We start from the raw sequence: 14,920 nt of genomic DNA, 5'->3' as shown, positions 1-14,920 counted from the left end.
TTCCAAAACGCGACATTAATTTCTTGACAACCTAATATTTTACTATTTCCCCTACTTTTCTGCTGAAATATTATTCTTGAATAAATTAAAACAATGACAGTTGACGAATTAAATAATTTGAAAGACTAATGGACGGGTCTATAGTATGCAGGCATACTTCTAGCTTTCTAAGCCCTTATGATATGAAATTTTCAATAATTTCCGTATATATAAATGTATGTAGTTTTAACACAGAATGTCAGTGAAGGAAGTAACTAAGTTTCTTTCACCCTAGTTACTTATTGCACTAGATAATTCACCTAATATGTCACGTGCGTTTTATCGTGGGAAATATTTCCATAAAATTGAACACACTGTATAGAAATGGACAGTGATATTTTCTTTGGAAGATCATGCGATACCTTAAGGATAATATCCCTTTATTTTTTTATGGGAATTACCAATAGACACAAGAGTAGTGCATGCACCCTGAGAAGAATAACATTGTTGTTTTGTATATATAATGCTATGTTTTTTCATTGTGGAACAGATTATTTAGTGTAGCTTACACGATTATTCTTAGAGAAGTCAGTGCCCCTGAGAAAAACACAGGTCAACAATATTCAATGAATTCTCTCCAGCCTGAAAGCTTATAACGCTAAAAACCTGGTTTCGATACCGATGGTGGGCACAACACAGAGAGACCAAGGTGTAGTTTTGTGTTTATCAACAAACAAACCAATCTCAATAAATTGAGCGGCACTAAGTCTAGTAGATTTTGTTTCAAATGGCAAAATCACTATTGATTATTTTTCTGTTGATGTGTCATTCAACTTGTTATTTAAACATATATTGGTGTAGTTCTAGAAGATTCTTGTTTTTAATTTTTTTACCTTCTTGTGGCTCAATGATAAGTCTGATAGCTTATAGCTCTAAAAATCGGTTTTCAATAACCTCAGTGGGCAGTGGATAGATGTGCCATTGTATTTGTGTGTGCTTAAGAACAAACACTATTATTATTATTTACAAAACCAAAGCACTGAAATGAAAGTGATATCGATGAATTTCTTATGTATAATATATCTTTTAAAAAACAGAAATGGAACTACATTACATTATCTAGACTCTAAAGGGGTACGAGAACTCTTCGAAGCTCGTGTGAATCCGTCACTTCATTAATTTGTGTTAGTGTGTTTGTTTCACCTGTTTTTAAATAAATTTTGGTGTGGATCTATAACACTTTTTATCTTTATTTACTTATTATTATTAATTTTTTTATAAAACTAAATCACGTATATAGCAAAAAATATCGTTAAGTTTCTCATTTATTTATCTTATCTACTTTAAAACATAAACAGTCAAGAACACCGTTAAAGTTCAGACAATGAACGTTATCGAACTGACATTGGATAAGATTATACAATGTTATACCAGTTAAATCGTTTGGATACTTACAGGCCAGTAAAGATCCACCAGGTGGTTAAAAGGCTAGGGAAACATATACGATTAATGAAGACTTGAAGCTATTGAAATTTTATATTAGGAAATACAAGGCTTAGTAATAATTTAAGAAAAAAACGAAATAAATTTTTATATCATTATTAATATTTACAAAATCATAGTAATTTGTATACACAAATTATAAATATGAAATGATATTACATGTGACATCTGGTGTTTAATACTATCGATAGGGATGACGATGGCAGCTGTTTTGTTTCGATGGTGTAAAGTTTTGCTTTTCTTCCTATTTCTATTTCTAGTTGAGGGAAGAAAACATCATTTAAAACTTATTGTAAGTATATTAGACGTGTCGGTTGTTATTCAGTATTAATATAATCGTGAATGTATTTAATTTTTACAAATATTCAAACAGCACGATTTAATATTAGTATTAAATTTAATTTAAAACTAAGACTTAAAGAATAATATGAATAACATCAGCCGTGTCTGTATTACATACCATAGACTATATTATTGATACATTATAGTATAGAAAAAAATCACGATCAGTATTGTCGGATCTTCCGTCTCTCAGCGGTAAGCTTTGGCCTAAGTTATAATGCGACAAATCGGGTTTTAATGGGTGGGCACAGCACAGATACTGTTAATATTATGTACTATATAGCTTTATGCTTAAAAATAAACATTTGTATCACATACTATCAGTCATCTACGTCAGTGTTAATTAAATATTTAACTTTTTTAAACTATTTTCATGATTTGTAGTAAAATGTATAAGAGACACTTGGTGTGATTTTACAATATACCATTTAATGACTTATGATGGGACACATTATATATTGTAATTAATAACATAACATTAAGAAGTATAGGTAAGATGTAATTCTTTATTAATTTATTCTAGTTGCCTGTTATTACTTGGTTCAGAGTGTATACTTGTAATATTATGGTGTAAATGAATTATTGGAAGGTTTGGAAACATGTAATGGTTCACCAATGTAGTCGATTAAAGATTACACATTTGCAATAACAACAGATGCATACAAAACTGTATAACAAACAAACACAAAAATTAAACATTGAAATATTTCAAACCGTTTATCATATTTTGTGTTTCTTATGTTGTGTGAACGTTTATTTGTACCAGTATTCAACATTTGAAGCAACTACCATACCCTGAAGTACTCAGATAACTATAATTATCTTCATTGTATATTTTATACATTTACCATGATACTGTTCTCATGTCCGTCATCAAAAGAACTATTGTTGTTGTCTAAGAATAATTAGAACTTGGATTCATTTTTAATGGAAACAAAATTTTCATTGAACTTGCTGGCATATAGTGTCATAGTTGACATAGCATGAAGAACTCTTGGCCAAATTGCTTGATTGGTGTTACTGTATGCTGTATATTTTCATGTATGTTTTAATTTCTATTTTGTAGTTTTGTGATACTGTATTTCTGAAGAAACAACTGAGATAAAAGAAAATAGTAGTTTTATAGAGGGTTGAGTATGATATACAAAAAACAATTTTATATATGTAAACCAGCAAGTTATGTAACAACCACAGCTAACATAAAGTCATGGTGGAACAGAATGTATCAGAACTACATTATAACATTGTTTGGCATTTTGTAAGTAACATGATGCCACAGAAAACTGATTGCTTTTGAGATGGCTATGTAACAACCCATCCCATCACAAAGTATTCATACATTCAGGTCATAAAATGTACTCAGATCGAGGAATTAGAATTTTCAAGACTGTGATAACCCTTATACTTATAGGCATTGGAAAAAAAAAGGAATGTGGATTAACTTGGGGGCATCAGGACCATCCAGAAATAGACCTGCAGTAAGTTATACCACAACCATGGTAGGCAAACTGCAGTGTTTTGAAACAGGTTAGAATTCATGAACAGAAAGGTCAGTGGCCAAAGCCATCCTAATGGCCCAGGTAACAATACACAACATAAGAAAGATCTGTATGTGTAAAAGTGATTTAAGTCTCATGTACGCAAGTCGCTTTCAGGACATTTCCATTCAATCTTTCTATACCTCAACCAACTAGAGAATGAAATGGATATTCATGCTATTCCATGCAAAGATGACTCAGTGCCTGTGGATTTTTGTGTGATTGGACTGTTGAAATGGGAACTGTGGAACTGTAATTCTGATACACTAGATGCCTTATGGAGTAATTGTGTGATCTTGACATGACAGCCTTATAATGGACCCACTTTCAATAGAAACTACATTGCAACTCTATTGTCAAGATGCACAAATATGAAATAGAACATGACTGAACATGGTGACATGAGCTGTAATGATGTGGTGAAGCTACAAAACTGTTTTAATATAACATACTCAACTTCTGTATTACCATACATCTGTCTACTGATACAGCTCAGTTACTTTTAATTTGCAAGCATACAGTGATGATTGTAACTATTGGAGTGCTAAAATATCAGTTTCTACATTCTTTTTATTGAATAACTTCATAATTTTATAACATTATATTTATTCTCAGAGAATATGTCTTTTATATTACTTCTCTGTACCACGATGTAACAGTGAAACAATGTTTAGATTAAATTCTAACTTAAAATTAATAAATCGTCTCATTTTTTGTCGTCTTTTATTTGTTGAATGGAAGGTTTTTTTCCATTATATTTGAGTATATTTATAAATTTTATAAATTAATCTTTTCAGAATGATAAGCGTAGACATTTCTCTGTAAGCACGTTTGGATTTCTGAAAGGTGGAAGACTTGAAGTTCAAGTTAACGAATTATCGTTTACGCCATCCAGTCCGGGAGCCAAGGTGAATTCCATAGTTTTATATAAATAGAGATAGCCATGAATATACATCTTAACATTGCAGTAAAAACTGTTGTTTGATGTTGTGTAAAAAATATGAATATAATTTCTCACTTCATAAAAACTTAATAACATTGTTTTTCTATTTTAACTGTAATAAAGGTTACTATTAATTTACAAACACAAAAGCGACATGTCCACAGGGTGGTGTAGGGGATCAACCTCCCATTGGAGAACTCTGCCCCATCTGAAATATCATTATTTAATATTTTAAGATTTTCAGATTAACTAAGTTGTGACTCCCACTGATGTGAAAGTGTTAAATGTTTCTGCTCCTATATGCCCTCCCCTCCAGAAAAAAAAAAACCCTAAAAATGATGCTATTAACATGTAATAAATAATTTTGATTACACTGATATCAAATATTTTTTCCAGGTTGGTTTTAGTCTAACCAGAACAGTTAGTGATAGTGTGACTCCATATTTGGTGAGTTTTTTGTTGTTGTTGTTTTTCTGTTGATTTAAAGGTTAGTTACTTATAAATAAACATAGAGAGATTCAGCAAAAGTTCATTAACTGGGCTTAGCTAGTAACAAAATATTTTGTTATTTGCTGCTTTAAATTATATATTACTACTAACTAAATATTTCAAACTGTATAGTTTGTTTCAGCTTTTTGAAATCAAGCGAAAAATGGAGGAAAAGAACTGAACTGTTAAAAAGAAGATATTTTGTTTCTGTATTTCTACGTTGGCCTAAATTTTTCTAAACATTTTTCATGAGAGATTTGAATTTGTTCTTTTTATATTTTTCTTTCTATTGAATTAAAGTTTTTTTGAAGATGGTTTAGTTTGCGTTTAAAGGATTATACGTGCACACCACATAATATTCTGTTTGTTTAGAAATCTATAATCATTTGACACTTGTATAAACTGCAATAATCACTACAAAAATACATTTGTATATAATCGTGTTTGTTTCTCTTTTTCTTAGGAAAACCAGGAGAAGAAATGTATTCTTATGGATAACTCGTATGAAGACAATAGCATTGATCTAATATCATTTGTGTTAGATTTAAAAATAAAATGTAAGTTCACCTACTTCTGTTATAATTTGACATACTCTCTTTTCCTCCTAAGACCCATGACATCAAAAACTGATTTATTTAGAAAAACATGTTGTACATTTTATGAAGGAAAGCACACTCTGAGTATGAAGACAATAGCATTGATCTAATATAATTTGTGTTAGATTTAAAAAATAAAATGTAAGTTCACCTACTTCTGTTATAATTGGACATACTCTCTTTTCCTCCTAAGACCCATGACATCAAAACTGATTTATTTAGAAAAAAATGTTGTACATTTAATGAAGGAAAGCACACTCTGAGTGTAAGTCATGTTTTCATAACACAAATTTATTATTTTCATGGTCTGAAGTCGCTGCATCTGTGGTTTCTTTTGTATATATGTAACTCATAAGTCGTGTTGTTGATTTCTACAAATTTACCAAAATTTTGTGTGATAATTGTTCGTGTCCATTCAAGGCATGTACAAAATGCTTATGTAAGTTGCACACCATGTTGAGTAGCTCACTTTAGCCAATGCTACGTATTAAATTAATGTGTGGCTCATATAGATTGGAGTGGCAGCATTCATATCATGCCTCTTAGGATAAGTAATCAGCAGTTAGTACATGTTGCTTTCCAACCTAGCTAAATCGCTTCATATATACATAATCATTATTCATATTATTGTGTTCACTTCCTTTATCTAGGCCTAAAGATAGTTAAATAGCAATGAAACAATATGCATGGCCTCTTGCTAATCTAAATACCAAGATATTGGTATTAGTGATATTGATTGAAGCTGAATATATAAGTTATATAATGATTTATGATTATTATCATATCTACAGTAGAACTGTGGCTTCTCTTTAGTGTACAGTTCTATGGATTTACACAATCTAAACACTAAATTTAGGCCTAGATCTTAAATATGTCATAACACGTATGTAGCCTTGGTTTGATATCTACGCTCATGACCATTTAGATCCAAGTGAAAATCTATCTTCATCTTGGCTAGCCAACTGAGCTGTAGGAGTCAGTCATATGGTGGTATTTAACTATTGTAGAAAAAGTCTCCTGACAAGAACTTGGCCATGATAATTTTGGGCATTTGTGCTTACGTGTTTGAAGAGAGAAAAAACTTGTATATAAATAGGCACTTAAAATCTTAAAAATTCTAATGTAGCTTCATGTTGTAATATTGAATCTATTGTGATCTACAGATTTGATCAGGTTTAATAATTTTATGTATTTTTTCAGTATAAAAATCCTTTATTGTTGATTGATGTTTAATACATATTTTATCTTTGACTATTCTTGTAAAATACTGTTGTAAAGTAAATTTCTGCATGTTTAAAACTAAATAAATTTTTCTGTAAATTGATTTTTTATTTGTTCACTTGATGACTATTGTTTATAGTTACAGTTGAGAATTCATGAATTGTAGTACTGATTTTTGTTTATAAGACAAGAAACAAACTTTTGATCTTAAACTTCAAATGATTGGTACGAATTAATTCAAAAATACATTTTGTTAGTTAACCCTTATTTGTTTTTCAGACTCAGAGTTAATTGTAGCCAAGTGTTCTCAGCACTTCATATTGGAACCAATCCCAAATGGAATCCAACAGATCAAATCTCTAGTCGGAGAAAAAGAAGAATAGAAGAACTTACCAGTGATAGTTATCTTCTTATCCGCCGAAGAAGACGGTCTATTAATTGTAAAAGCTTTTGTTTAAGTTTTTTTTATAATATAATTTTTACATCGAACAGTTTCCTTCCTTGAAAATCTTATCAGTTAGTAGAATAGCTATATACATCATATTTAAATCCCACCTCACTGTATTCCTTCGCTTGTACTTTTGTCTTTGCAAACCATGTCAGTAACAAACTATGGCATAATCTAAGTATGTGTCTTATTCTCAGTTAATTCTGTATTAGAATTTATTGTAAGCTCTATGTTAATATTTTTCATTTCACTAGGTTTAGTCTCTTTTCAGTTTTAGCGACTTTATGGTCAGGTATGTCTTTTTTTTTTTAACAATGTTTTAGTTATTGGGCATGATTAGCAAAAATTTAAGTATGGATTACATATGAGGTATTTATTTTTGATATGATTGCTGTCTTATTCGAATGATGTTTGGTGCCAAAGCATTAAAGATGACTGTGGCTCTTTTCTTTCTTATGTTATGCATATTTTTATTTCAAAATGACAAAAAAACAAGAACAAATTATGAGTATGTATTATGTAAATAGTCAAGTAGGTTGTTGAAATACATCACTATAATTTTAAAAATGTTTTTACACTAATCTCGAAAGAGCATTAAGTGTTATATGCTTTATAAATAAAGTGTTTCATAGAAGTATTAAATGATTGGTCTTGCTGTATTTCCTCCTATTAATAAATAAAAAAAAATGTATATGTGTAAAATATTTTTCATCTTTTGGTAATTCTATAAATAGCATTGTTGTGTTATGCCAACAGCTTACAATGGTGGTCAGATTAATGAAAAGACCCAAGCATCTGTTAAGAGTAAGGAAGATGACGATGATGATAAAGAAGACAAAAACAGAAAAAATAGTGTAAAGAACAAAGTATCTGATACTAAAAACAATGGGGAAGTTGCGGGGGATAGTGATAACGGAGAAAGAAGCAACACAAATAAGTCTAGAGTTGATCAGGAAAAAGCTGTTGAAAATGTTATTGACCATAAGCGGCCACCAGATGGTGAATATTACACTGAAACGGAGGTTATGGGAAAGAATATCCAAAGAAATGATTGTTCTGCTCCTGTTTTGATACCAATCAACAAGACAGGCAATGTTTATAGTTTTCAGGTAAAATTAACTGCTCTGAATAATATTATATTATAGTTTTTGGTAAAGTTATTTGTGTATTAGTTAATATTCTCAACTACATTGAATGGAGTGAGTGTTATAGCTAACACTTATAAGATAATTTCTATTCTCGATATCGAACCGATTCAAAAACCTCCATTAAGAAAGGGTTTTCTCATTGGACGTTACCATCTTGATTGGTGTTGCATTTTAAATGTGGACTCCAAACTTTGTAATTAAATATTTCATAAAATATGAATTATTCTCAAGGGTCTTGACCCGTATTGTAAGGTATTTGTCGGGGGGGGGTCGCATATTCATTTGAATCAGATAGAAGATTAATTTCTTAGGAAGGCCCACGGGCCACTAGTTACTGTCATACATATTTTGTGACTGGATTACTTAAAAACAAAATCTGTAATCTTAGAAACATATGTAATAATACTGTAGATTTATAAGGGTGGAGGACCTGAACTCATTTGTATTACATAGCAGTTTATTTTGTGTTTCCAAAAGTATACTTATAATGGAGGAAAGCCTTCCAATTACTCCAAAGTTGGTATTATGAGTTCAGGAAAATGTTGTATTCTATAGATTCACAACTGATTTTATTAATCTTTTTAGAAAACATGTTTGTAACAAAGAGAAACTCTCAATGGCTCCAAACCTCATAATTATAAGGTTAAATTTTTTTTCTATTCTAGTTTTTTGTTTTGATTGGAGAGGATATCCACAAGGGACTTTACAGTTTATACTTTCATAACTGTGCTAACTACCAATTGCGAGACCAATCCACTGTGGTAAACCTGACTGTAAGTACTAAATGCCTTTTTAATTTCTGCACAGTTACATATACAATGTCAGCATTTACCAAACTATAGTTTTAGTTTTAGAAAACTAACTTGCATGAATGGTACTCTGCTAATATTTATGATTTATAATAACTTAAACCATCACATTCACAACCAGAACTAGAAATTTCAAGCATGTTTCGTGGCTACATCATTTTACTTTACACTCGCAAGTTAACTTCTCCGTAATAGCTCTATTGGTCTCGGAGTCAGGTCACGGGCTTAGTCACATGTCTGGTCCAGTGACCTAGGCCTAAAAATAATGTCAATAACTTTTGTTTTTCTGAAAAGTTAATTTTATGATCAGTTAAAGAACTTAATGTAAAAAAAAAAGATCATAATAAGAAAAATATATTAAATGATAATAATTAATAATATTAATACTCGTAATAAATATGTCTTATTCATTTCACACCTTTTGTAAATTGTATTAAGTTAGTCACACAACAATTGAGACAGCAATAAGTTTATAGACTTACAATACTAAAATCTGGGGTTTCATTCCTGGCAGTGGACACAGCAGACAGCCTAATGTGGCTTTGCTGTAAAACAAACAAACAACAACTAAATGGAGAGCAATAAAACAAAATTTTTCATTAGAGCATGATTTAGTGACTACTGCATTTTGTTCTAGAATCAAGGAAAGTTAGTTGGTCTTATACCCTGCTAAGTAAACCACCAGCTACATAACTAGGTGTACAGCTCTGCTTAAAGTAGGTACAAAAATCCTAGAGCATTCTACAGCTAAAACAAAATCCTAGGACATTGTACAGCCTATACAAAATCCTAGTGTATTGTACGGCCTATACAAAATCCTAGTATATTGTACAGTCTCTACAAAATCCTAGAGCATTGTACAGCTTATACAAAATCCTAGAGCATTGTACAGCTTATACAAAATCCAAGTGTATTGTACAGCCTATACAAAATCCTAGTGTATTGTACAGCTCATACAAAATCCTAGTGTATTGTACAGCTTATACAAAATCTAAGTGTATTGTACAGCCTATACAAAATCTAAGTGTATTGTACAGCTTATACAAAATCCTAGTGTATTGTACAGCTCATACAAAATCCTGGAGCATTGTACAGCTTATACAAAATCTAAGTGTATTGTACAGCCTTTACAAAATCCTAGTATATTGTACAGCCTATACAAAATCCTAGTGTATTGTACAGTTTATTCACTTTTATTCTGTATTTTCTATAATAATGTATGGTACTTACTATGAGTTTTTCATTTTTTGTGACTCCTGTATTCATATCACCTGTGTGTTTCCTTATTATATTTGGTACTGTATATATGTATGTGTTAGTATTTTAAATTGGAAATGGTAGTATTTTTGTGTTTTGTTCAGATGGTCATTACAGAAGAGAATCGAGGAATCTATCTATCGGCTGGAGAGATCCCCTTGCCTCAACTGTATTTTGGACTGTCCTTGGTTTTCTTTAGTCTTGGGTGTTTTTGGATTTATGTTATTAGAAAAAAGAAGTAAGTTTTTTTAATATATTAACAACTTCGCAACGTGGATTTACTAAAAAATTTTATATGCTAATGCTTGTCACCTTCTAATTTCCTAAACACTATCAGCGCAGTAATCTTTTTTGAAAATTTATATTCAAATTAATAGCTGGTAGACAAATAAGTACCTACAGAGACTGAAATGTTACATTCCAACATTCCTGAGGAATTTAACTTTGCTTGAGGAATTTCATCTTTTTAGTTGGCTATCTTGATCAGGAATGCGTGGTTCATCCATATTCCTTTAATTATGATCAATGAAAGTGTACATATTGCATGGATGAATTAAAAAAAACAATTCATGAGGAAATTCAACTTTACATGAGGGAATGTAATCTCCCCGATAGCTTTCCCTCGAGTGATCATAACTTTATTTCACTATTTCTATCCCTGTACTTAGAAATTTCTAGTTTTTAACACAACAAAATCATTAATTTCAGATGTTAAATTCAATAAAGTAAGCTTGTTTGATATTATTTCATTGGGAAAGCATGAAAATTACACCTAACAATGGGAAATTTTAAAATTACACCTAACAATGGGAAATTTTAAAATTACACCTAACAATGGGAAATTTTAAAATTACACCTAACAGTGGGAAATTTTAAAATTACACCTAACAATGGGAAATTTTAAAATTACACCCAACAATGGGAAATTTTAAAATTAAACCTAACAGCGGGAAATTTTAAAATTACTTGGAATTGACAATGTATAATTCATGCTTGTTTGTTTGTACATAAAATGGGTGATGTTTGAAGAATGATTTGCATTAAACTACAACTTAACTCCAGAGTGTAATTTGTTTCCCTAAGATATAAAAAAAGTACTACCATAGTTATAATCCATATAGATTTCATAACGTAATATTTTTATTAATATTAGTTGTTGTTTTTTCGTTTTAGAAGTAGTGCCAAGCTTGATTCATCAAGATCTACTGAAATAACCCTAAATCATCAGTTTTGGGAATGACTCCCGTTGACCATCCTAGGCTCCGTATTAAAAGATGCCAGGCTGGCTCATGTGGGGTTAAAGAATTTGGTCATTCCTCCTAAGTGCTGTAAATGTTTTCATTCATTTAAACAAAAGGATAATAATGGCACGCCTTATAAATAAACATCTTTATATACTGGGTATTACATCATCTCTTTTTGTATTTACTCTTCGTTGCAGGAATGGCATTTTTAGGGAAATCATCTTGTATCTGCTTCAGCTTCAATGCTGCATCTTTGGGCTTTACTGTGCTGTTAGTTTTACAAAATATTGAAACTAATGATTTCTTATATATTATTCTAATCCCTCTTCTTGAAGATAACAATACTGTTGTGCCCATTGTTTTATGTTTTGCTGTCAATGCAGTATTTAATTGATAAATCTCCGATTCAGCTGGCATGTCAAATTGATTGGGATATCTCTAAATATGTTCTTTCCTCACCTCTCCTGGACCAACATTTTAGCTTAATCGCTACACTTAAACCATCACATTCACAACCACATCTAGAACATTTCAAGCATGTTTCATGGCTACATCATTTTACTTTACACTCAGAACTTAATGTAAAAAAAGAGATCATAATAAATAAAATATATTAAATGATAATAATAATTAATAATATTAATACTCGTAATAAATATGTCTTATTAATTTCACGCCTTTTGTAAATTGTATTAAGTTAGTCACACAACAATTGAGACAGCAATAAGTTTATAGACTTACAATACTAAAATCTGGGGTTTCATTCCCCGCAGTGGACACAGCAGTTAGCCTAATGTGGCTTTGCTGTAAAACAAACAAACAACAACTGAATGGAGAGCAATAAAACATGTGTCTGGTCCAGTGACCTAGGCCTAAAAAATAATGTCAAACTTTTTTATTTCTATTAGAGAAAAAAAAACCAAACCTTTCTCGAATGATTCATTTTTTAGGGTCCATATCAAGATGCCAGGCTGGGTCATGTGGCAGGTGTTAATTTTATTTTATTGATAAACAAGTAGTTATCTTAAAAAACGTTTATAATAAGCACTACGTTTCACTAGGCTTATCTAGCATCATAAAGTAGCAAGCTAGTGAAATGCAGAGTTTTTTACCACTTTATCCATAAATAAATAAATGATTTTTAGATTGACATCTTCTTCCTGTAATTGATAAGTATTCTGTCGGCACAGGAATTGTTTTTGTTTGTAAACTACTAATTTCTTTCAGTGTTTCAAGTCGTCAGTGACACATGTTAAAAGTAAAGGTAGTACTTATAATTTTTCTTGTACTAATCCATTTTATTTTTTACAGAGAAGAAGCCTTTAAAATCCATTACTTAATGGGATTATTAGTGTTTTTGAAATCTTTTTCTCTGCTCTTTCATGGGGTAAGTTTATGACTTCATTCTTTATAATTCCTCAGGTGGCTAATACTTGAGTCTAGCAGAAGGGTTACTTACAAACTCATTTAAAGAGTACTCAGAATATTACTGAAGAGTAAGTTAGGCTTAGTCGGTTTGTATGTAAATAACCAATCAATGAATTATTTATAGTACATGAAAGAGCATTTATTGTGTCTTAATAATAAACATTTGTTGTATTTAGTATAAATTATATAAAACCAGTTTTAAAATACCCATACATTGCAGTATGCTTCCTTGCGAGGGAATGTGCTGAAATGTTTTTTTTTCTTCTTCTTTTTTTTAGTCTTACATTTTGCATGTAATATGACTGTTAAGTAGTTGTGTGTATTAATAAAAGAAGAATGTTAAGAAATAAAATAGATATATAGTTTATATATTTTATTAGGATTCACTTTAGAGTAGAAAACTTTTCACTATCATATAAATACCCATTACTTCTTTCTTTTTCAGATAAATTACTACTTTATAGCACGAGAAGGATTCCACATTGAAGCATGGGCTGTGCTGTTCTACATAACTCATCTGTAAATATAAAATATAAAACATTTTTTGTGCTTAACTCATTGAGTTGTTTTTAATTACCCCATCTGGGGAGAATATTGTTTTCAAAATTGAAATAACTAGAAATATATAAATGCACAAAATGAATCGATTTTAAAAACATTTGGTTTGTAGTCAATTTGTGAAAACGAGTAGAATCAAATTCATTGAGTGTTATACAATATTAACCAAAAGTTAAATGTCTGTCTTTCTTGATTGGACTAATGTTTTTGGCCGTAATTTAATAATGATTCATTTTATACTATGTCAGATGTCTTGAAGTCCGTCCTAATATTACGCCCCGAGTATATCCACATTCGACACAGAAATGTCAAACCTCTGAAAGCACTCAAGTTTATAGATTTCTTTAATATTTGAAAAAAAAACTTTCTTATCCTTTAAAACCTTGTTAAGGTATTCACTTGTCTATTTACAAAAGCAATTTATTGTGGTTATGAGAAGTTGGTCATTAGATGCAAATTTTTAGCATTTAATAATGGGCATTGTATTAGATTTGACAATATACATATGTTAAAGGTAAATACTACGTTTGTAAACAAAATGATAAAAAACCTATAACCCGAGTGGTTTTCAAAGGTGGACATTTCTTCTTCAGGGGAAAAGTGCTCGGGTTATAGGGTTTTTATCATTTTGTATCAAGACTTATTGAACCAACATGTTTTTCTGATACTATGTTTTAAAGTTACACGTTGTAATGTCTTTGTTTTTGTAGCCTGAAAGGAGCATTGCTGTTTGTCACTCTTGTACTGATTGGCACTGGTTGGACATTCATAAAGCACATCTTTACTGACAAAGAAAAAAAAATGTTCATCATCGTCATACCTCTTCAGGTAATATCTTTTGTATGTGAAATAAGTACCTAAACATACAACCATTTTGTATGTATCATTACTGTGAAACCTAAACATACAGCCATTTTGTATGTATAATTACTGTGAAACCTAAACATACAGCCATTTTGTATGTATAATTACTGTGAAACCTAAACATACAACCATTTTGTATGTATAATTACTGTGAAACCTAAACATACAACCATTTTGTATGTATAATTACTGTGAAACCTAAACATACAACCATTTTTAGATACCTCTTATTGTTCTGTTCTTAATTTGTGTTTTGTTTGTCTAAGCACAATTGTCACAGGTCTGTAAAAACCATTATTCTGATTCTTGGCTTGGTGATTTCAGCTAAACTAGTTCAAATATGGTGAGATTTTATATTGAAATTTTATATTTGTTCTCTCTCCCAGATTATCAGTCAAACTTGATTGTTGTTTTTCAGACTTAATTTTAAGGAAATTGGGCAAGCTGAAAACCTTAAAACACCAAGGCAACAGCAGATGAGTAGGGAACAACAATAAAAATAATTAAAATTATTTTTATTGTTGTTTCCTACTCTTCTGCTGTTACCTTGGTG

General features: G+C 30.5%; 1 protein-coding gene and 1 long non-coding RNA gene across 3 annotated transcripts in view; one reads left to right on the top strand and one right to left on the bottom strand.

Annotated features, from left to right (window-relative positions):
* Nucleotides 1-1,653: 1,653 nt before the first annotated feature.
* The window catches only part of LOC106459988 (protein GPR107-like), a 24,382-nt gene continuing 11,115 nt past the window's right edge, over nt 1,654-14,920 (top strand). The window contains exons 1-11 of one of the 2 annotated variants that reach the window (XM_013919666.2): nt 1,654-1,774; nt 4,160-4,270; nt 4,702-4,752; nt 5,258-5,351; nt 6,891-7,051; nt 7,816-8,168; nt 8,873-8,980; nt 10,378-10,511; nt 12,829-12,904; nt 13,391-13,464; nt 14,214-14,331. In XM_013919666.2, the coding sequence (XP_013775120.1) occupies nt 8,085-8,168; nt 8,873-8,980; nt 10,378-10,511; nt 12,829-12,904; nt 13,391-13,464; nt 14,214-14,331 (594 nt within the window). In that variant the 5' untranslated portion in view covers nt 1,654-1,774; nt 4,160-4,270; nt 4,702-4,752; ... (1 more) ...; nt 6,891-7,051; nt 7,816-8,084. Of the gene's footprint in view, nt 1,775-4,159; nt 4,271-4,701; nt 4,753-5,257; nt 5,352-5,451; nt 5,532-6,890; nt 7,052-7,815; nt 8,169-8,872; nt 8,981-10,377; nt 10,512-12,828; nt 12,905-13,390; nt 13,465-14,213; nt 14,332-14,920 lie in introns of those variants that run through there. The other variant, XM_013919667.2, reaches the window with a different exon arrangement.
* LOC111085887 overlaps nt 11,371-14,920 on the bottom strand; it is an 18,659-nt gene continuing 15,109 nt past the window's right edge. Inside the window, exons 2-3 of the long non-coding RNA XR_002610657.1 lie at nt 12,409-12,418; nt 11,371-11,670 (exon numbers count right to left, since the gene is read on the bottom strand). This is a non-coding gene — a long non-coding RNA (uncharacterized LOC111085887). The remainder of the gene's footprint in view (nt 11,671-12,408; nt 12,419-14,920) is intronic.

Source organism: Limulus polyphemus, unplaced genomic scaffold (genome assembly GCF_000517525.1).
Source record: "Limulus polyphemus unplaced genomic scaffold, Limulus_polyphemus-2.1.2 Scaffold690, whole genome shotgun sequence".
NCBI lineage: Eukaryota > Metazoa > Arthropoda > Merostomata > Xiphosura > Limulidae > Limulus > Limulus polyphemus.
The sequence above is the reverse complement of the archived record's forward strand: the minus strand, read 5'-3'. Positions and strand labels throughout refer to the sequence as shown.